This window comes from Oncorhynchus gorbuscha, linkage group LG25 (assembly GCF_021184085.1).
Source record: "Oncorhynchus gorbuscha isolate QuinsamMale2020 ecotype Even-year linkage group LG25, OgorEven_v1.0, whole genome shotgun sequence".
NCBI classification, from domain to species: Eukaryota; Metazoa; Chordata; class Actinopteri; order Salmoniformes; family Salmonidae; genus Oncorhynchus; species Oncorhynchus gorbuscha.
In genome coordinates, this window is record NC_060197.1 from 11,958,520 (window position 1) to 11,981,019 (window position 22,500).

A 22,500-nucleotide genomic window follows, 5' to 3' on the forward strand; every position below is an offset into this window, starting at 1 on the left:
AGCGAAAGAAGAGAGAGAGAGAGAGAGAGAGAGAGAGAGAGAGAGAGAGAGAGAGAGAGAGAGAGAGAGAGAGCGAGAGAGAGAGAGAGAGAGAGAGAGAGAGAGAGAGAGAGAGAGAGAGAGAGCGAGAGAGAGAGAGAGAGAGAGAGAGAGAGAGTGAAAGAGAGAGAGAGAGAGAGAGCGAAAGAGAGAGAGAGAGCGAAAGAGAGAGAGAGAGAGCGAAAGAGAGAGAGAGAGAGAGAGAGAGAGAGAGAGAGAGAGAGAGAGAGAAAGAGAGAGAGCGAAAGAGAGAGAGCGAAGAGAGAGAGAGAGAGAGAGAGAGAGAGAGAGAGAGAGAGAGAGAGAGAGAGAGAGAGAGAGAGAGAGAGAGAGAGAGAGAGAGAGCGAGAGAGAGAGAGAGAGAGAGAGAGAGAGAGAGAGAGAGAGAGAGAGAGAGAGAGAGAGAGAGAGAGAGAGAGAGAGAGAGAGAGAGAGAGAGCGAGAGAGCGAGAGAGAGAGAGTGCATGTAACGGCTGGTGTGAGTGTGTGTTTATGGAGCCCTGTTGTGCTGTTGAAAGCCCAGTAAATCACCAGTGGGGCATTAGAGGGAGTGTTAGTTAGAAACCTATAACATCCTCCAATGAGATTAACAGGGATCAAACATGGCTGGGCTGCTACTGTAGACTAACAGACAGACAGACAGACAGACAGACAGACAGACAGACAGACAGACAGACAGACAGACAGACAGACAGACAGACAGACAGACAGACAGACAGACAGACAGACAGACAGACAGACAGACAGACAGACAGACAGACAGACAGACAGACAGACAGACAGACAGACAGACAGACAGAGAGAGTGTGTGCCTGCATGTGTGCGTTAACTGGTCCGTGATTAAGCACAAGGCAGTGCGTGCTGTGTTTAGTCTGGTGGTTGTTCAGATGTGTTTGTGTGTTTCGAGCCGGTAGCCAGGCGGCACGGACGCACGCACACTGATGATGTCACAGAGGAGACGGAGAACTGGACCCACAGTTCAGAACAACACTGTCTGTCTCTCTGGCCACAACCTCTGTTCCATCCTCCTTACAAACACATCTGACAGGCGGTCTAAATATACCAACCTTATTACCTACACAGTGCACTACTTTTGACCTGGGAATAGGGTGCCATGTCAGACGTGGACCAAAACTCTTCCCCTTTACTCCAGTGCAACAACTGGCCCGTGTTTATTTAACCCCGGCACTCGGTGGTAGTGGAGGACAGTAATTGGCTCCATCCGTCATCCATCACAAACGGCTAAGTGAAATGAAAGAGGAGCGGCGTAACCATTTCCCCTTGTGATTAGAGTGCAGGTCTTTACAGGGAGGAAATGAGAGGAAAAGGCTCTGGTTGGGCAGACAGTGCTAAGCGCTACGGCAGCGTGGAGCCGGGAGACTGTCTCTCTAATCTCATCTCGTCAGGTCTGTCTGCTTCTCTGTGATCTGAGATGGAGCAACCACGCGGCCGGCCGTCTGTCTCTGTCTGCCTGTCTCACCCTCTCATAAACGACCAAGATCAGGGTCAGAACTCCAGTCCAGGGAGCTACAGTACACAACACTGCTCCTGGTGCCAGGGAGGGGACATACAGTACTGGACTGACTGCACAGTGTCACCTGTCTGTCTGTCTGTCTGTCTGTCTGTCTGTCTGTCTGTCTGTCTGTCTGTCTGTCTGTCTGTCTGTCTGTCTGTCTGTCTGTCTGTCTGTCTGTCTGTCTGTCTGTCTGTCTGTCTGTCTGTCTGTCTGTCTGTCTGTCTGTCTGTCTGTCTTTGCACATGACATGGCCTCCTCAGCGTCCTCAACCCCAGGTCATCAGAACTATGGTCCTTCCCTTTGTCCTGGTCAGGTCACCTGGTCATGTAAAACCCCTGTCCTGGTCGGGTCACCTGGTCATGTAAAACTCCTGTCCTGGTCAGGTCACCTGGTCATGTAAAACTCCTGTCCTGGTCAGGTCACCTGGTCATGTAAAACTCCTGTCCTGGTCGGGTTACCTGGTCATGTAAAACTCCTGTCCTGGTCAGGTCACCTGGTCATGTAAAACTCCTGTCCTGGTCGGGATCAAGAGAGCTTGCTGTCTGTGTACCACGGCCTGTCTGTCTGTCTGTGGAGACAGAGGTTAGAGGTTGTGTATATTTTGATGGCACTGAGAAAGTCAGAGAGCTTTACAGCTCTGAGTGGCATGTAGGATGGTTTTCATACCAGGCTGTAAAGGGCTTTACGATTATCACTTCTGGACCTCTGTAGAACTCACAATGGAGGAGCACTGGACCAGGTGCTCCTAATTTACGGACTGAGTCTGCTGACAGCCAGGTCAGTCCAGGCTTAATACACCCAGACCAGCCCTTAATACACCCAGACCAGCCCTTAATACACCCAGACCAGACCTTAATACAACCAGACCTAACCTTAATACACCCAGACCAGACCTTAATACACCCAGACCAGCCCTTAATACACCCAGACCAGCCCTTAATACACCCAGACCAGACCTTAATACACCCGGACCAGACATTAATACACCCAGACCAGACCTTAATACACCCAGACCAGACCTTAATACACCCGGACCAGACCTTAATACACCCAGACCTTAATACACCCAGACCAGACCTTAATACACCCAGACCAGACCTTAATACACCCAGACCAGACCTTAATACACCCAGACCAGACCGTAATACACCCAGACCAGCCCTTAATACACCCAGACCAGCCCTTAATACACCCAGACCAGCCCTTAATACACCCAGACCAGACCTCAATACACCCAGACCTTAATACACCTGGACCAGACATTAATACACCCAGACCAGACCTTAATACACCCAGACCAGACCGTAATACACCCGGACCAGACCTTAATACACCCAGACCAGACCTTAATACACCCAGACCAGACCTAAATACACCCAGACCAGACTGTAATACACCCAGACCAGACTGTAATACACCCAGACCAGACCTTAATACACCCAGACCAGACCTTAATACACCCAGACCAGACTGTAATACACCCAGACCAGACTGTAATACACCCAGACCAGACCTTAATACACCCAGGCCAGACCTGTGATTCTGTGTCACACCGCCTGAAATAGAAAGCCACCACATCCTCTCTACCTCTTCCTGGGGTAGAGGACTTTATTGACTCCTATTTATTTTTATTTTTATTTTTATTTCTCTCCTTCTCTCTGTCTGGGACCCCTGTCTGAGTTCCGGACATATCTCCGTGGGGGTTAGGGTCTGCTTTTATTTGAGTGACAGTCTCTCCCGTCGGAGCATTTAGGCAGTCGGCTTGTTAAGTCCCAGTGGAGATGACAGAGGCCTTCAGGCCTTGTTAACCGTTAGCGGGGAGAGGAAAGTGCTTACTGTCATGCTAACACAGGGAGGGGAGGGGAGGGGAGGGGAGGGAGAGAGGGAGAGGGAGGGAGAGGGGAGGGGTGGGAGAGGGGAGAGGAGGGGAGGGAGAGGGGAGGGAGAGGGGAGGGAGAGGAGGGGAGGGAGAGGGGAGAGGAGGGGAGGGAGAGGGGAGTGAGAGGAGGGGAGGGAGAGGGGAGGGGGAGAGGGGAGAGGAGGGAGAGGGGAGAGGAGGGGAGGGAGAGGGGAGAGGGGAGGGGGGGAGGGGAGGGAGAGGGAGAGGAGAGGAGGGGAGAGGAGGGGAGGGAGAGGGGAGGGAGAGGGGAGAGGAGGGGAGGGAGAGGGGAGAGGAGGGGAGGGAGAGGGGAGGGGGAGGGAGAGGGGAGGGGAGAGGAGGGGAGGGAGAGGAGGGGAGGGAGAGGGGAGAGGAGGGGAGAGGGAGGGAGAGGGGAGGGGTGGGAGAGGAGGGGAGGGAGAGGGGAGGGGAGGGAGAGGGGAGAGGAGGGGAGGAGAAGGGTCTTGTGTGGTGTGTGTTTTATCTATGCACACATGTTCGAGTGTAAAGCAGTGAACTCCATTTACATTTGATCTGTCGGCATGCCTTTGTGCCTGTCTGACAAAAATATAGGCCTACTGTATATATTTTTCATGTGCCTAATAAACCTTTAATATAGTGTTTTATTGTTAGGTACTGTACATATACAGTTTAAGTCATTAAAACTCGTTTTTTCAACCACTCCACAAATTACTTGTTAACAAACTATAGTTTTGGCAAGTCGGTTAGGACATCTACTTTGTGCATGACACAAGTCATTTTTCCAACAATTGTTTACAGACAGATTATTTCACTTATAATTCCCTGTATCACAATCCCAGTGGGTCAGAAGTTTACATACACTAAGTTGACTGTGCCTTTAAACAACTTGGAAAATTCAAAGAAAATGATGTCATGGCAGATACAAAAGTATCTATATCCACAGTAAAACTAGTCCTATATCGACATAACCTGAAAGGCCGCTCAGCAAGGAAGAAGCCACTGCTCCAAAATCGCCATAAAAAGCCAGACTATTGTTTGCAACTGCACATGGGGACAAAGATTGTACTTTTTGGAGAAAAGTCTTCTGGCCTGATGAAACAAAAATGTAACTGTTTAGCCATAATGACCATCGTTATGTTCGGAGGAAAAAGGGGGAGGCTTGCAAGCCGAAGAATCCATGAAGCAGGGGGGTGGCAGCATCATGTTGTGGGGTGCCTTGCTGCAGGAGGGACTGGTGCACTTCACAAAATAGATGGTCTCATGAGGGAGGAAAATGATGTGGATATATTGAAGCAACATCTTAAGACATCAGTCAGGAAGTTAAAGCTTGGTCGCAAATGATTCTTCCAAATGGACAATGACCCCGAGCATACTTCTAAAGTTGTGGCAAATGGCTTAAGGACAACAAAGTCAAGGTATTGGAGTGGCCATCACAAAGCCCTGACCTCATCCTAGTGGGCAGAACTGAAAAAACGTGTTCGAGCAAGGAGGCCGACAAACCTGACTCAGTTACACCAGCTCTGTCAGGAGGAATGGGCCAAAATTCGCCCAACTTATTGTGGGAAGCTTGTGGAAGGCTACCTGAAAAGTTTGACCCAAGTTAAACAATTTAAAGGCAATGCTACCAAATACTAATTGAGTGTATGTAAACTTCTGACCCACTGGGAATGTGATGAAAGAAATAAAAGCTGAAATAAATCATTCTCTCTACTATTATTCTGACATTTCACATTCTTAAATTTCAGGAATTGTGAAAAACTGAGTTTAAATGTACTTGACTAAGGTGTATATAAACTTCCGACTCCCTACCCCAGGGGAGCTTTGTCTCCCCTTCCCTCCCTCCCTACCCCATCTCTCCCTCGATGGTCTCTCACGGCAGGTAGCCTAGTGGTTAGAGTGTTGGACTGACAAGGTAAAAATCTGTTATTCTGCCCCTGAACAAGGCAGTTAACCCACTGTTCCTAGGCCGTCATTGTAAATAAGAATGTGTTCTTACCTGACTTGCCCAGTTACATGAAGTTAACATCCTCTGACCTCTATTGCTGTTTTCACCTGCCAATGTATCTGAGTGTCTCAAAAGGCTGTAGAGTCTCAGGAGAGCAGAGGGCCTTCTAAAACATGGAACAAAACCAGCGGTGCCAGTGTTTCAACTGCTGAATGGCTTCAGCCAGAGCCTTCAACTCCTCCAGCTACAGTCCCACGTCCTCTGGTCCCAGCTGATTCGGACAGAGGGACCAGCGGGACTGATGGGAAAATGACAAATAAAGATGGAGTCTGTTTCATCGGAAGTGATAGATTCATACGTGAGGGAGGACCTAAAATGGCTGACTTCGGATAACACACCGTGTTTAGCTGAGCAGCTCTCTCAAGCCTCCACTGTAGAGAGACATGTCACAGCGAGGCTGCGGGGTGAAACAGCATCTGTTCAGAGCTCTACCAAGCAGATGCCCTCTGCAGCATCCACCTCCCACAAGCCAACACAATCCATCATCTAACATCCAATATACATTTCTCTACACAAAATACCCCATGACACTACTCTCCTACTCCCAGTCCCATTCACTTCGCACTAAGCCATACAGGCAAACCTCACCACTGTCCTGAGCCAAAATACACAGCCTTCTTGAGCAAAGGCCTGCACTACAATCTGGAGCTGATCTCTTAGAAGACCCCGATTGAAGTTGAAAGTGCTTTCTCATCTCCATTTAGACAGTGGGGTAAAGTACTTAAGTAAAAATACTTCCAAGCACTTAGGTGGTTTTTTGAGGTATCTGTACTTTACAAATTATATTTTTGACAACTTTTACTTTTACTTCACTACATTACTAAAGAAAACAATGTATTTTTTTACTCCATACAGTTTCCCTGACACCCAAAAGTACTTGTTACAATTCGAATGCTTAGCAGGACAGGAAAATGGTCCAATTCACACATTTATCAAAAGAACATGGCGCTTGTAACGCCAGGGTAGTGGGTTCGATTCCCGGGACCACCCATACGTAGAATGTATGCACACATGACTGTAAGTCGCTTTGGATAAAAGCGTCTGCTAAATGGCATATATATATATTAGAACATCCCTGGTCATCCCGACTGTCTCGGATCAGGCGGACTCACTGAAAACAAATGCTTTGTTTGTGAATTATGTCTGAGTGTTGGCTATCAGTAAATTTAAAAAACAAGAAAATAGTGCTGTCTGGTTTGTGAAGGAATGTGAAATGATTTATATTTGTACTTTTGATACTTAAGTATATTTTAGCAATTACATTTACTTTTGATACTTAAGTATATTTAAAACCAAATACTTTTCTAACTTTTATTCAAGTAGTATTTTACTGGGTGACTTTCACTTTTACTTGAGTTATTTTCTATTAAGGTATCTTTACTTTTACTCAAGTATGACAGTTGGGTACTTTTTCCACCACTGCCTATAGACAAAACTAAACAGATGACATCAATATGACAGAGGCTTTTACTTTAGATTAATACAAAGAGATACAGAGAAGAGAGAGATCAGAGACAGAGGAAGAGGGAGAGAGTGTGTGTGTGAGAGAGAGAAAGAGAGAGAGAGAGAGAGAGAGAGAGAGAGAGAGAGAGAGAGAGAGAGAGAGAGAGAGAGAGAGAGAGAGAGAGAGAGAGAGAGAGAGAGAGAGAGAGAGAGAGACAGAGACAGAGACAGAGGGAGAGAGTATGTGTGAGAGAGAGAGAAAGAGAGAGAGAGACAGACAGAGACAGAGGGAGAGAGTGTGTGTGTGAGAGAGAGAGACAGAGGGAGGGAGAGAGTGTGTGTGTGAGAGAGAGAGAGCGAGAGAGAGAGAGCGAGAGAGAGAGGGCGAGAGAGAGAGAGAGAGAGAGAGACAGAGAGAGACAGAGAGAGACAGAGAGAGACAGAGAGTATGTGTGAGAGAGAGAGAAAGAGAGAGACAGAGAGAGACAGAGGGAGAGAGTATGTGTGAGAGAGAGAGAAAGAGAGAGAGAGACAGAGAGAGACAGAGGGAGAGAGTATGTGTGAGAGAGAAAGAGAGAGAGAGACAGAGAGAGACAGAGGGAGAGAGTATGTGTGAGAGAGAGAGAGAGAGAGAGAGACAGAGAGAGACAGAGGGAGAGAGTATGTGTGAGAGAGAGAGAAAGAGAGAGAGAGACAGACAGAGACAGAGGGAGAGAGTGTGTGTGTGTGAGAGAGAGACAGAGGGAGGGAGAGAGAGAGAGAGAGAGAGAGAGAGAGAGAGAGAGAGAGAGAGAGAGAGAGAGAGAGAGAGAGAGAGAGAGAGAGAGGGAGGGAGAGAGTGTGTGTGTGAGAGAGAGAGCGAGAGAGAGAGAGAGAGAGAGAGAGAGAGAGAGAGAGAGAGAGAGAGAGAGAGAGAGAGAGAGAGAGAGAGAGAGAGAGAGAGAGAGAGAGAGAGAGAGAGAGAGAGAGAGAGAGAGAGAGAGAGAGAGAGAGAGAGAGAGAGAGAGAGAGAGAGAGAGAGAGAGAGCTGTTGAACTGTCATCTCCACATTTAATTGATCTTTGCCAACATTTAAACATAAACACTGGCAAGGCACTCTGCAAGTTTAAACTAGAGTGCCTTTGTTTTGCTTGTGTAAACTTTTATTTGGACGCGATGAGGATGTGCTTGACACAAAGGGAGAGAAGGCCGATGGGGAAAGGAGAGGAGAGGAGGGAAGGGTAGAAGAAGGGAGGTGACCAGGGTTGGAAATTAACACCAGCCACCTGTCAAATGCGGATAGATTTTGTCATTGTTGGGTAAGAATGTATATTTCACCAGGGGGAACCAAAAAAAAATCCAAAACCCACATGTAGAAGTTAGTCGAAATGACAAGAACAGCTACTGAAGTGTGACTTTGTCCTCATGTTTCTTGTTTTGTTCACATGCTTGGTTGTTTTTCAATGTTAGTTTGAGTTTGCTGCAATTGTCTGCTGCTAGGTCACAGTCTGAGACTTTTTTCATCACAGACAAGCCAGTGCCCAAGTTACCACGGTAACGGCTTGTCCCTTAAAGGGCCAGCTGAACTATGTCTGTCTCGCAGGTCCCAAAAATGTTATGAAATAAAGCAATTTACCCCATGACTTCTTACTAGTAATACATTAGAAACGCTCATCCATTTTTTTTTTTGTGTGATTTAATTTGTCTAATTCTGGAGAAAAAAAATATTTGGGCAGGTAAAAAAATCTCAGTGGGTGCTTTATCTACCTACCACAGCGGCTAGAGGACCAAAATATTAACTTCCCATCCTGGAGGTGACGAGAGGAGTAAGAAAGATAAAGGGCGGAGAGGTAGACAGGAGAGGAGGGAAGATGGGAGAGAAGAGAAAGAGTGAAAAGGAGAAATAAATCAAACCATAGACTTTGAGTGGAGGTGACCCTTCCCTGGGCCTCCATGTTTCACCCAGTCTCTCTCTAAAGAGCAATAGTCTGTTGGCTAACCCTCTATTCTTCCTCTTCTCCTCCCTCTCTCCACGTCTCCCCCCTTTCCTTCCCCCAATCTGTCCGTGCTGTCGTGTCAGAGTTTCAACATTCTATGCGTCTGCAGTCAGGGCCTGTCCCGCTGTGAAGCCAAGGCACTCTTGAGGTAAGACCTCGCGTAAGACTGAGAAGGACACGTCAGAAAGAAAAGAAACTTGTCTGAGCCCTACAGTCGTCCGTAGCAAGGCACCAAATGATCAACATATTGGTCCCAGCTGTGTCTACGGCCAAAAGAAAAACAAATACAAGTCTAAATCAAAAAGGTTGAAGAGGACCTGAACAGGACTGACCTTTAATCAGAGTGCAGTGCAATTATGCAATCTTAAATCTCAGTGCCCTAAACGTGTTGACACAACATACATGGGACCATACTTCCTACACACGTTCAGTTAAGACAGACTGTTCTCTCTCTCTTCCCCTCTCCCTCTCTTCCTCTCTCTCTTCCCCTCTCCCTCTCCATCTCTCTCTCTTCCTCTCTCTCTCTCTCTCTCTTCCCCTCTCCCTCTCTATCTCTCTCTCTTCCTCTCTCTTCCCCTATCCCTCTCTATCTCTCTCTCTCTTCCCTCTCCCTCTCTATCTCTCTCTCTCTCTTCCCCTCTCCCTCTCTATCTCTCTCTCTCTCTTCCCCTCTCTCTCTCTCTTCCGCTCTCCCTCTCTATCTCTCTCTCTTCCTCTCTCTCTCTCTCTCTCTTCCCCTCTCCCTCTCTATCTCTCTCTCTCTCTTCCCCTCTCCCTCTCTATCTCTCTCTCTCTCTTCCCCTCTCTCTCTCTCTTCCGCTCTCCCTCTCTATCTCTCCCTCTCCCTCTGTCTCTCTCTACACGTTCATCTTCCCTCCTGTTTCCCCCCCTCTTGTCCCTTAATTTCAAAGCAGCAAGTCTTGAGGTTTCTGGTCATCTATCATTCCGTCAGTCTACTAGAAGTAGTTGGTGTGGAGAAAAACAACAGGTGGTATTTCCTGGTATTTCCTAACGGCCTTCAGAGTGGTGGAACAGCAGTACACCCTAACAATGAAGAATCCCACCAGTGATCCCTGAGTCCCAGTCCAACCCCCTGACCCAGACCACTGGACCTGGTTGTACAGCAGCCTCACTGACGAGTAGCCAGGCTGTGGACACGGCATCACACACCTTAGAGTACCTGCAGCACGGAGATACAGGGACTGGGAAGTAACAAGGCTGTGTTAACAATCAAAACGGTTTCCAATACCATTTCTGTCTATGATTGTAGCCCCCAAGATATAACAAATCACATCAAATTGGCTTCAATTGAGTATCTTGGTTCAGCCACCTTATAACAGTCACTTTAGGGGCCTTTGCAACGCGGCTGAGTACAAACCCAGGGGGAAGCGTTGTTGGAGCTCTGTCCTGACATTTTGTTTACAGCAGAGATGAATGAGTCAGAACACAGGAGGCGGGCGGTTACAGTAACCGGACAGGCAGACCCTATATTCTCACTAGTCAGTCACGGAATACACGAGACTAATTTACAGGACCTACAACCCATGATCCCAGCTAATTCAACCCATGCTGCCGTATGTGTGAGGCTGGTGACAAGTCCCTAGGGACGCGCTTTGTCTGCGACTGTGTTAACTGTCTGCCGTTGTTCCCAGACTGACCATACATTCACATGGCATTGAGTGAAAGGGTTCTTATGACTGGGAGAGACTTTGTAAGAAACTCTAATGTTGTTACTGATGAGTCCTACCATTGAAGTGGACAGATTGTGATTGGTCGATGATAGATGTCCATACACAGTCATGGGGAAACCACGGCTTGGCCCCGCAAACTGTGGGTTGACGATGTGTGTCAGCTACGCATAATCATTATATAGTTGTTCCTATATCATGCCTATGTGTCGCACATGATACTATTTGTGTTCAGGTAACTGCCAAAGTAAAGGAAACCCCAACATAAAGTGTCTTAATAGAGCGTTGGGCCGCCACGAGCCAGAACTGCTTCAATGCACCTTGTCATAGATTCTACCAGTGTCTGGAACTCTTTTGGAGAGATTCGGCGCCATTCTTCCTCACTAAATTCTATCATTTGGTGTTTCGTTGACGGCGGTGAAAACGCTGTCTCAGGCGCTGCTCCATAAATCCAGTGTTCAATTGGGTCGAGATCTGGTGACTGAGACGGCCGTGGCGTGTCGTTTTCATGCTCATCAAACCATTAAGTGGCCACTCTCAGGTAGCCAACATAATGGCCTGCCCAGCATGTTTAAATGACCCTAATTAAGCATGATGGGATGTTAATTAACTCAGAAACCGCACCTGTGTGGAAGCAGCTGCTTCCAATATACTTTGTATCCCTCGTTTACTCAAGCGTTTCCATTATTTTGGCAGTCACCTGTATCTCAGAGAGTTGGTGATGAGGGGTAAACACGAAAGGTGGTGATGTTAAAATATTCTATATTCTATTCTAAAATATTCTAATATTCTAATATTCTATTCTATACGCAGGAACTCAACGCTCATTACTCAAACAGTTTACACTGTATATCTTCACGCCTCAAATATAGATCACCAGACCCCAAATAGTACCTCCCTGAGCCTCTCTACCTCTACCAGTGATCACACCTCAAATAAACATCCTGGACTCCAGTACAGCTCCTCTACCACACCGCCACCCCTCAGCCTAAGAAATACAGCCAAATGGTAAAACCCTATGATATAACTACACACATATAATTACCTTAAACCCTGATACGGGGTGGCAGGTAGCCTAGTGGTTAGAGCATTGTGCCGGTAATCAAAAGGTTAACTGACTTGCCTAGTAAAATAAATAAAATACAAATGCCCATATAAAGCAGTTTGTACCCGCATACCGCTAATTATGCGTGAACTTTTGTAACTCTTCAGACTACCCTGAGTATCACTCCGTACCTCTACCCAACTGAAATACAGTTGTGGGCACACAAATGACAGCAGTACAGGTTTCTGTGGCAAACTATCACTGCTAGAGAGCAAGCTTTTTAGTGGCCACAACTGTACCCTCAAAATCGCCACACGCAGAGCCCACCCCAATGACCCCGTCCACGTTTCTCCCTCCAACCTGACGGTGCCAGATCCATCCATCAGATATCTTGGTGGCGATGACGCTCTGATCTGCTCCTCTAATACTCCTGTGACATTTGTTACCGAGCTGCTGTCCGCCTCGTCCCACGTCATGGCAACACATGGCAACGCAGGCAGAGCGGGGGGGTGCTGGACTGGCTGGGAAGCTGTGAGCCTATGACAAAGCCAAGTCATGACCTCCGATGAGGGTGAAGTTTTCACGAAATAACATTTTTTAAGGAGACAGCGACCTTAGCTCCAGTCATTGTGTGTCAAACCAGGCAGGCCTCGGCATAAAAAAAAGTTAACAGATGATCTCAGAGAAAAAGTGAGACGGACGGCAGAGCGCTGAAGAGCTGCTGATAGAATCTTCCTGAATGAATGCACTTCACTAAAAGACTTGGGATTGGGCAACCAGTTGTGGAGAAGTGATGCCATTCCCTGAGCCACACCTAATGGCTCCCACTGATGTTGAGTGATTCGCCACCTCGGTGCTCTGTCAAGGAGAACTATACTGACCGCTGACAGAATGAGAGACAGAAAGGAAAGAGAAAGCAATGACAGATGGAGGGGAAAATTGAGAGATGAAAAGGATAGAAGAGGTGAAGAAGAGAGGACGAAGACAGACAGCGAGAGAGAGAGAGTGCATGTAACGGCTGGTGTGAGTGTGTGTTTATGGAGCCCTGTTGTGCTGTTGAAAGCCCAGTAAATCACCAGTGGGGCATTAGAGGGAGTGTTAGTTAGAAACCTATAACATCCTCCAATGAGATTAACAGGGATCAAACATGGCTGGGCTGCTACTGTAGACTAACAGACAGACAGACAGACAGACAGACAGACAGACAGACAGACAGACAGACAGACAGACAGACAGACAGACAGACAGACAGACAGACAGACAGACAGACAGACAGACAGACAGACAGACAGACAGACAGACAGACAGACAGACAGACAGACAGACAGACAGACAGACAGACAGACAGACAGACAGACAGACAGACAGACAGACAGACAGACAGACAGACAGACAGGGAAGAAGAGAACGGTTGGATAGAGAGAGAGAAAGCGAGGAAGCTCCTGGAAGCAGCGGAGGACTCTGAGCGGTGTGCGCTGGCCCTTGGCGGTCCTGACTCTGTTCTCATCCCCATCATCATTCTGTGTTGTATTTGAGACATTCCACAATAAAGATGTCAAATAGAGAGCAAGTCCATCGCCTCAGGGGGAATGGCTTGGACAGCCCCCAATTCACATCCACCGCCAAGATAACCAAGAGAATACAGAGGGAGAGGAGGAGGAGGTGGAGGAGAGAGAGAGAGAGAGAGAGAGAGAGAGAGAGAGAGAGAGAGAGAGAGAGAGAGAGAGAGAGAGAGAGAGAGAGCGAAAGAGAGAGCGAAAGAGAGAGCGAAAGAGAGAGCGAAAGAGAGAGAGAGCGAAAGAGGGGAGAGAGAGAGAGAGAGAGAGAGAGCGAAAGAGAGAGAGAGAGAGAGCGAAAGAGAGAGAGAACGAGAGAGAGAGCGAAAGAGAGAGAGTGAAAGAGAGAGAACGAAAGAGAGAGAGAGAGCGAAAGAGAGAGAGAATTAGGTATGGAACCAAGATCAGAAATGAATATGAAATAAAAGCTACAAAATCACTTGTCATTGTACTTTTCATTATTTAAATGACTGATCATGATTAGGTTGCATCATAAATGTTTGATAGTGATTAAGTGTCGTCATAACCCACTGGGCACAGATGTCAATTCAACGTCTATTCCACGTCGGTTCAACGTTCATTTTGTTGAAATGACCTGGAAAAGACATTGATTCAACCCGTGTGTGCCCGGTGGGAAATGTCTGATTATAAGTGTTTGATTTCTCTCTTGACTGCTTTCCGATCCCTCCCTTTGAACTCTCCATCCACAGCTAATTAGTGTCTGTTTATTAAAGCTACGTCTTATCAGCATAGTCTGGTTAATGACTTTTTAACAGACATGTGGCCAATTTCCTCCACTCAGCTGTGGAGTGGCAGTGTGACGACTAGAGAACCCTCTATAACCACTCCGACACAAAGACCTGGGTTCAAATAGCACATTATTTAACTTCAAATACATTCGCGGGGCTTGATTGATCTTGCCCGGCGCAATGGAATCCATAGAATAGTCGCCAAGGTGCAAACCTTATCCATCTGGCACTCCAGGCAGACGAAAACAAACACTGAACGTATTTCAAAGAGTTTGAATAGTAGTTGAACCCAGGTCTGCTGACACATAGCCGGGCATGTGGCCCATTGATTCCTTCCAAGTGGCCACAGACACATGCCGTAAATCTCTCTCCCTCGTGTTAATTTTCTTTAGTTCACCACAACACACACAATCCAACGAGTCCTCTGCCACCGGCCACCGACAACACAACAGCTGCAGGCACTTAAAACACATACACAGTCAGGCAGACAGGCACACCCAAATTAGAGAAAACAACACCAAAACATTAGCTAGCTATCAAACAGGTTTCACACAACTCGCCCCGTGTCTCAATCCCGCTTTGCTAAACAAAAAAAACGGGCAGATTTCAAGCATTGAATTTCATCCTTGAACCTTAATAAGAGGGGAGCTTAAGTTGTTCATTTTCCCTCTGACAGTTTTCCTTCCTTTGTCCATTTGCAACCGGTAACATAAACATTTGACATGCCAAGTTGAATTCTGGGAAGTCAATAGAATAACAACAGGGGTAACATTAAAGTGACATGTTTAAGAGTTCGGAATAATTACAATCCCATTGCTGTGGAGACTCCAGTGTTGTCCTGGTCCTAACAGAAGGTGGGTTAGGGTTAGGGGGAATGGGAGTGCCCTTCTCTGGTGACCTCTGTCCTCTCTGACTTGCTGCTGAAAACGAGGTAGTTTATGTTTATGGCGTTGGGTGGGGGGGGGGGGGGGGGGTTGCAGGGGAACTTGGGGCGGGAACAGAAAAGCTCGTCATCACTGAAGATTCATCAGCATCTGGGCGAACTGAAAGAGGACAGAGGTCTGTTTGTGTCCAAGATGAGAGTCAGTGAGGCCAAACTCAGACTAGACCAGAGACGTCCATGTACATATACATCCCATCCATGTGTATGTTCAGTAGGCCCGACACAGGAGGGAAGGTTTAGACATAGTGGAAGTATTGCCTGAAGTTGTCCAATAAGAACACACATTCTACAGGTCGCTATCAATAAAACGTCACAATTATGTGCAGAGCGTTTGATTTAGCTGCTGGGGGGGGCAAGGAGACCCCCAGCACTGCTAAAACCGTTGACAACTATGTGCCGTTTTCAAGGGATTGTTCAATAAATGTTATAATTATTTGGTTTTAATAGCATCACCTCTTGAAGAGCCTAGTCATAAGTCCACATTATTCCACATTTAACTCTATCATCAGTTATACAGCAAGTCATTGCACACTTTTCATGATCAGTAAACATCAATTGATCATGTATTTTCAGATACGTGAGTGCGGCCGTAGCATACCCATTTGGCATGTAGCTAGCAAGCTAGCAAACGCGTCATTTAGTTTGCTTCATCAGAGATTAAGCTTTTGGAAAGAAACTTAACATCGGCAAGGCCTCGCCCTGGTCAAGCTGTCAGTCTGACTACTGTCGTCACCTCTTAGACGACGAGCAAATATAGCCATCTAGTTTGTCCCCTGAAGGTTAGCTCGTTAACAGGCCATGTTGACGTGATCTGTTATTAGCCAGTTAGCCAATTTGACTTGGTCCATCAATCACTGTAGCCTATCATGTCTGTCAGCAGCAATCATGTACCACGATGTTTATGCCAACTGTACAACGTTTCCACCGGTTGCTTGCAAAGTAAACATTATCAGCTCACAGTACAACGGCAAATGCGCCCTTCTACTTCTTGACATGTAGAGCCCACAAAGGATTGGTTAATGAACCTAAACCACTCGTACCCGGCAGGTATGGTTCACTTTCATTTGATGTCCCTCAAATATCCAATGAATGGTGGCCAATAAAAAAGCGATCATGAAAAGCGTAATCAGAAATGATCTAACTGCGGTCTTCAAGAGGTGTGGTTGATATTATAACCAAATAGTTCACATTTATTTAACAGTCCCTTGAAACCGGCACGCAGTTGTCAATGCTTTTAGTGGAGCTGGGGGGGGGGGTCTCCTTGCGCTCCGTCAGGCAAATCGAAACGCCCCGTACCATATCATTAGGTTTTATTGATAACGACCTATTTGTTCCGTTTCCAAGAGTTTTTTGTTCCGTGCCTACTGAACACGACCCAGGACTCGTCCCTCAGTCAGACCCAATCAGCGGTCCTAAAGTAAATCACGTGAGACTCACACTGTAACGACATAGTCCTGAAACGTCCCCAGGAGAATCTAACTCAGACATTCCTGACTACACCTAATGGCATGTTTCTCTCCCCCCTCCTCCTCCCTCCCTCCCTCCCTCCCTGGCTTCCCAGAATCAGACATAATGCCTACAAATGCCAAAACATGTCCCACCAAATATGTTTGGGTTGCGGGCAAGGGCATCCAAACTACAGATTTTGATTTTGCTTGCGTCAATCAGCGGGGTGGGGAGTGAAAAGACGAAATGTGTCTAAGCACATCCAAGCAGAACCGGCATGTTGCAGGAGGAGCAGAAACACATTTGTCTGCCTGACACTAAGTCAATAAGAGAAGGCCGAGACTAAATGAACTGGATCTGTCCACTAGTGCACATTGCAGATGCCCCAGACAGATATCGGTTGGAGATATCTAGCTGAGGAAGAGAAGAACTCTTCAACCCTGAGCGCCCTCCCAAAACAAAACCCAAAGAATGAAATGAGGATAAAATGTCCTCCAAAACGATGACAGAGACACTCTCTGGAGAATGAAGGGAGCTGAGAGCCAGACAGACAAACCTCGTAGCAGATAGAGTGCACAGTACATGCACACACACACACACACACACACACACACACACACACACACACACACACACACACACACACACACACACACACACACACACACACACACACACACACACACACACACACACACACACACACACACACACACACACACACACAGGGAAAGATCCAGAAGATAGCACAGTCTCATACAAACATAAATGCCAGACTTGGATAGGTTGCACTTTGAGTTTAAAAGGGGGTTCAGGAGGACTGCACACTCACCCAGACAGTTGTGTCCGTCATGGGCCAACATGAATCCGTCGTAGCAGGTGCACCTGTAGTTTCCCGGGATGTTGATACACTCGTGGACACAGCCTCCGTTGTACTCATTCTCACACTCGTCCATGTCTGAAACGGAGAGTCATAGAAGACCAATGAGAAGGGTGGAGAGGAATTACTGTCGCCACTGAACAAATGGATGGAAAGAGAGGAAGGTGGAAAGGTAGAATGGATGGTAGGGGATTGGGGGACAGAGATGAACAGTATGGAGCGTCATTGAGATGGGTGTTGGGGTACAAAAGGAGGGGCATATGGAGAGTGTAGAGGTCAGAGGTCAGGGTACAGGGTTGGAGATAAAAGGCAGTCCACCGGTACAGCTTATGGTGACTGCATACATACTAGGGGTAAGACTGGGGTGTTTGGGGGTACAAGAGTCCAGAGGGGCATACGGAGAGTGTAGAGGTCAGAGGTCAGGGTACAGGGTTGGAGATATCCAGAGGGGCATACGGAGAGTGTAGAGGTCAGAGGTCAGGGTACAGGGTTGGAGATATCCAGAGGGGCATACGGAGAGTGTAGAGGTCAGAGGTCAGGGTACAGGGTTGGAGATATCCAGAGGGGCATACGGAGAGTGTAGAGGTCAGAGGTCAGGGTACAGGGTTGGAGATATCCAGAGGGGCATACGGAGAGTGTAGAGGTCAGAGGTCAGGGTACAGAGTCCAGAGGGGCATACGGAGAGTGTCTCGCCATGTTTATTCGTTGACTATGTTCCCCCTTCATGCTGAGCCAGCGGAGGAGTCTTTCACAGGAGCCACTCACAAGTGGTTGCCATGCGGACTGAGCCACTAAAACAAACAGTCCCCCCTCCGTGTGAACGCCAGGGGAGGCAAGCAGACCGATGGCCAGACCCCAACCCCAAATCCTCTCCTTCTCTCCGTCTATCGTCCTCCTCCACTCCAGATGGGCCCGAGCAGGTATCTGGTTAGTGTTCAACTCCTGTATTACTCCCTCTGTCTCTGTCTCACTCGCCAACCTGGCCAAGACGCCGACTCTCACTCCCTCAGTCTGTCTGTCTTTCTGTCTGTGCATCCCTTTCACCTTTTCTCTTGTTTCTTTGCTCGCTCCTTCTCCCCCACTCTAAAGTACCTTTCACGCACTCTTCTATCTCACTTCTTTCTCTGTTCTTTCTTCCCACTCTCTTTCTCTCTCTCCCTCAATTTGTTTCCTATTCCCTTTACCTATTCTGTCTGTCTCAGACACTGGCACACAACACTAGTAGCCTGTCTGTGTCCCACACACACACACACACACACACACACACACACACACACACACACACACACACACACACACACACACACACACACACACACACACACACACACACACACACACACACACACACACACACACACACATGTGCACACACACACACACTGTCCTGTCTCTGCCAATCGCAAGGTGGGCTATGTTAGTTCTGGTTCTGTCAACCACAAACAGCTTTTAGCACTAGTCTCTCTAGTCTCTCTCCACCTCCTACATCCTGTAGACTGGACAGAACCCAGTCCTGGGGGCCGCGTCCCAAATAGCACCCTTTTCCCTTTAGGGCTCTGGTCAAAAGTAGTGCACTGTATAGGGAATAGGGTGCCATTCGGGACACAGCCCTGGACACTGCACAGCACACCACCGGTACAACGCCAACACACTGAAATATTCCACTGTCGGTCTGCTCACGCAGACTGCTCACCCACCAGACAGCTCATTGTCATCAGGATAGAACACACAGTGTCTTGGTTAAAAGCTATTTTGATGTTTCTGTATATCTACAATAGAAGCTTAGCCTAATCTACTTTTAAATTGAAAAACGGGTCTACAATATAGAATAGACACCGCCAACACATCTTGGTCGAAATGCTTGAAATAGAGAAGAAATCTGATCTAAAAGTGTTTTTCCTGAGGCATTCCAGTCAGTTAAAACCAATCAAGATAAAAGTTAAATAAATAACTGGGACAGACATTCTTTCCTTTAGAGATGCTCTGGCACCTGCCATGTTTACAGAGCAGGCAATTACACCGGCCTAACATGCATTCTAATCCACTGTTTGTTTTCGACTCTCTTTCCCACACGAACAAAAGAACGGTATGGCCTTTCTGCACTTTAAAGACAGGGCCTGGCCCTGGCTGGTGTACACAAACTGGTCCCAGTCATCAGTGGCTCATCCCAGAGGCATATGAAACCAATTAGGGAGCGCTGAAATGAGAGGGCTGCTGGGTAATGACTGTTTTTGTCGGAGTGTTTGGACGAACGCCTCTCCCTGCACCAGCAGACGTGATGCCAAGGCACCCGTTTACATGCTCTGCATAGCACCCTGAGACCCTCCAATGGAAAGCAGAGGTGTGGAAATATAGAATCAGAGGAACATGAATCTTTGTACTAGAGAGAAGACGTGGAGGAGGATGTATAGACAGGAGAAATAGCAGGTAGATACAGTTCATTCAGAAAGTATTACCTTACAGCCTTACTCTGAAATTGATTAAATCATTTGATTCCCTCATCAATCTACACACAATATCCCAAAATGTTCAAACAAAACCAGGATTTTAGATAAATGAATTCAATAATTCAAATAAGTTAAATTCCGGGCTCTGGCTGGGCCACTCAAGGACATTCAGAGACTTCTCCCAAAGCCACTTCTGCGTTGTCTTGGCTGTGTGCTTAGGGTTGTTGTCCTGCTGGAAGGAGAACCGTCGCCCCAGTATGAGGTCCTGAGGACTCTGGAGCAGGTTTTCATCAAAGATCTCTCTGTACTTTGCGCCGTTCATCTTTCCCTCGATCCTGACTAGTCTCCCAGTCCCCTGTCATGACGTTGGCCTGGGGGTAGGTTTATGACAGTTATAAATACCTCTTCCCCCCTTTTTCCTCTCTCTCTACCCCACTGATGTTACATTTGCAAACCCCTTGGTTAACATAGAGATTCTGGGAACATCAGAAGGTGAGGGGAAATTAACTATATTCTGGTAATCTGACCAATTTAACATATGCAGTGGTACCTAATGAGTATGATATCAGTTTGGTTGTCATCTGAGACATTCTCATCATTGATAAGATGACATAAACTCTACAGTGGAAAGTCTACACATCAGAGGTATCGGATTCACATGCAATTGTTGTTCAATTTAGATGTTTGAATATGAAATTATTTGTGATGGGATGAAATATGATTTTATCTTCTAAAATGTGAGAATTGGGTTTTCATGAGTGAATTAGGTCCGACTCAGTGGCCCGCCCACGTGAAGAGACATAGGTTGTAAACTATGAAACACACCGCCTTTCTCCCTTCCTATATAAAGCCTTGGCGACAATATAACCTCCTGTTCCGAGGATGTGAGGACGACGGTCCGATGTCAGAATGGTTCAGATAATAACTACAGAACGAAGCCAACATCAGCGTGAGCTTTGGTTGCGAATAGTATGAACTTTGAACTCTTATTCACTACAGAAGTGATACCTCCTAGCCATTGACTTAGCAACAGCAGCTGCAAACAAGGGTTAGGAAGGAACAGACAGAGTATCCCGTCTATCACCCAACGACGTTACTACAACGTATTCAATTGACAACCAGTAACATTCTTCAAAGGACTCGGTTTGGCAACACGGCCTTCCATCTACCACCAACCTACTGAAGCACAGCTCAGAGTAAATATTTATTGCATTTTCCTTTTCCAAATGGGCGATAATTTAGAATGCATAAGATACTGTATTTACGATAACACAGCTTCGCCCTTTGTTCCTCAGTCTTCCTGCTCTTTCACTCAAACCCAGCCCATTTTGTTTTGTGTAACAAGCTGTCATATCTGTTCTGCCCGCTAGGGATGTTTTCCTTTATGACGTAATTTGTAATCAAGTTATGATTAATTATGTGTATATGTAATTCTGTGTGATTAGTTAGGTATTTAGTAAACAAATAATTAAACCCAATTTTGTATTGCTGATTCAACTTGTTAGTCAGGGTTTGTGAAGATAACCAAGAATTTACAACTTTCAGATGAGACTGAATTAAGGTGACGATTAATATTGACTGCTTTTGATGTAAAATACTACTAGGTCTTTAAGAGTTTATTCGGAAGATAACAGCTCTATAAATGTTCTTTCGTGGTGCCCCGACTCTCTTGTTAATTACATTTACATGATTAGCTCAATCAGGTAATATTAATTACGGAGAAATTATTTTATAGAATAGCATGTCATATCACTTTGTCCGGCATAGCCAAAGACACAACACCCCATACCAAGATGCTGCCACCACCATGCTTCACCGTAGGGATGGTGCAGAGGTTTGGCATTCATGCTAAAGAGTTCAATCTCGGTTTCATCAGACCAGAGAATCTTGTTTCTCATGGTCTGAGAGTCCTTTTTAGGTAACTTTTGGCAAACTCCAAGCGGGCTGTCACGTGCCTTTTATTGAGGAGTGGCTTCCGTCTGTCTAAAGCTACTATAAAGGCCTGGTTGGTGGAGTGCTGCAGAGATCGTTGTCCTTCTGGAAGGTTCTCCCATCTCACAGAGGAACTCTGGAGCTCTGTCAGAGTGACCATTGGGTTCTTGGTCACATCCCAGACCAAGGCCCTTCTCCCCCGATTGCTCAGTTTGGTTGGGTGGCCAGCTCTATGAAGAGTCTTGGTGGTGCCAAACATCTTCCATTTTAGAATGATGGAGGCCACTGTGTTATGCTGGGCCTTCCCCATATCTGTGCCTTGACACAATCCTGTCTCGGAACTCTACGGGCAATTCCTTCGACCTGATGGTTTGGTATTTGCTCTGACATGCACTGTCAACTGTGGGACCTTATATGCAGTTGAAGTCGGAAATGTACATACACCTTAGCCAACTACATTTAAACTCAGTTTTTCACAATTCCTGATATATAAAAGTAGTAAAGATAGTAGTAAAGAGTAAAGATTCCCATAGTAAAGATTCCCTGTCTTAGGTCAGTTAGGATCACCACTTTATTTTAAGATTGTGAAATGTCAGAATAATAGTAGGGAGAATGATTTATTTCAGCTTTTATTTCTTTTATCACAGTCCCAGTGGGTCAGAAGTTTACACACACTCATTTAGTATTTGGTAGCATTTCCTTTAAATTGTTTAACTTGGGTCAAACTTTTCAGGTAGCCTTCCACAAGATTCCCACAATAAGTTGGGTGAATTTTGTTCCATTCCTCCTGACAGAGCTGGTGTAATTGAGTCAGGTTTGTAGGCCTCCTTGCGCGCAAGCGCTTTTTCAGTTCTGCCCACAAATTTTCTATAGGATTGAGGTCAGGGATTTGTGATGGCCCCTCCAATACCTTGACTTTGTTGTCCTTAAGCCATTTTGCCACAACTTGGGAAGTATGCTTGGGGTCATTGTCC

General features: G+C 46.6%; 1 protein-coding gene across 5 annotated transcripts in view; it reads right to left on the reverse strand.

Annotated features, from left to right (window-relative positions):
* Positions 1–22,500, reverse strand: part of LOC124013622 (signal peptide, CUB and EGF-like domain-containing protein 1) — a 146,675-nt gene that overhangs the window by 112,574 nt on the left and 11,601 nt on the right. For all 5 annotated transcript variants that reach the window (XM_046327953.1, XM_046327957.1, XM_046327956.1 and 2 more), the window contains exon 3: positions 17,100–17,225. In XM_046327953.1, coding sequence (XP_046183909.1) covers positions 17,100–17,225 — 126 coding nt within the window. The remainder of the gene's footprint in view (positions 1–17,099; positions 17,226–22,500) is intronic.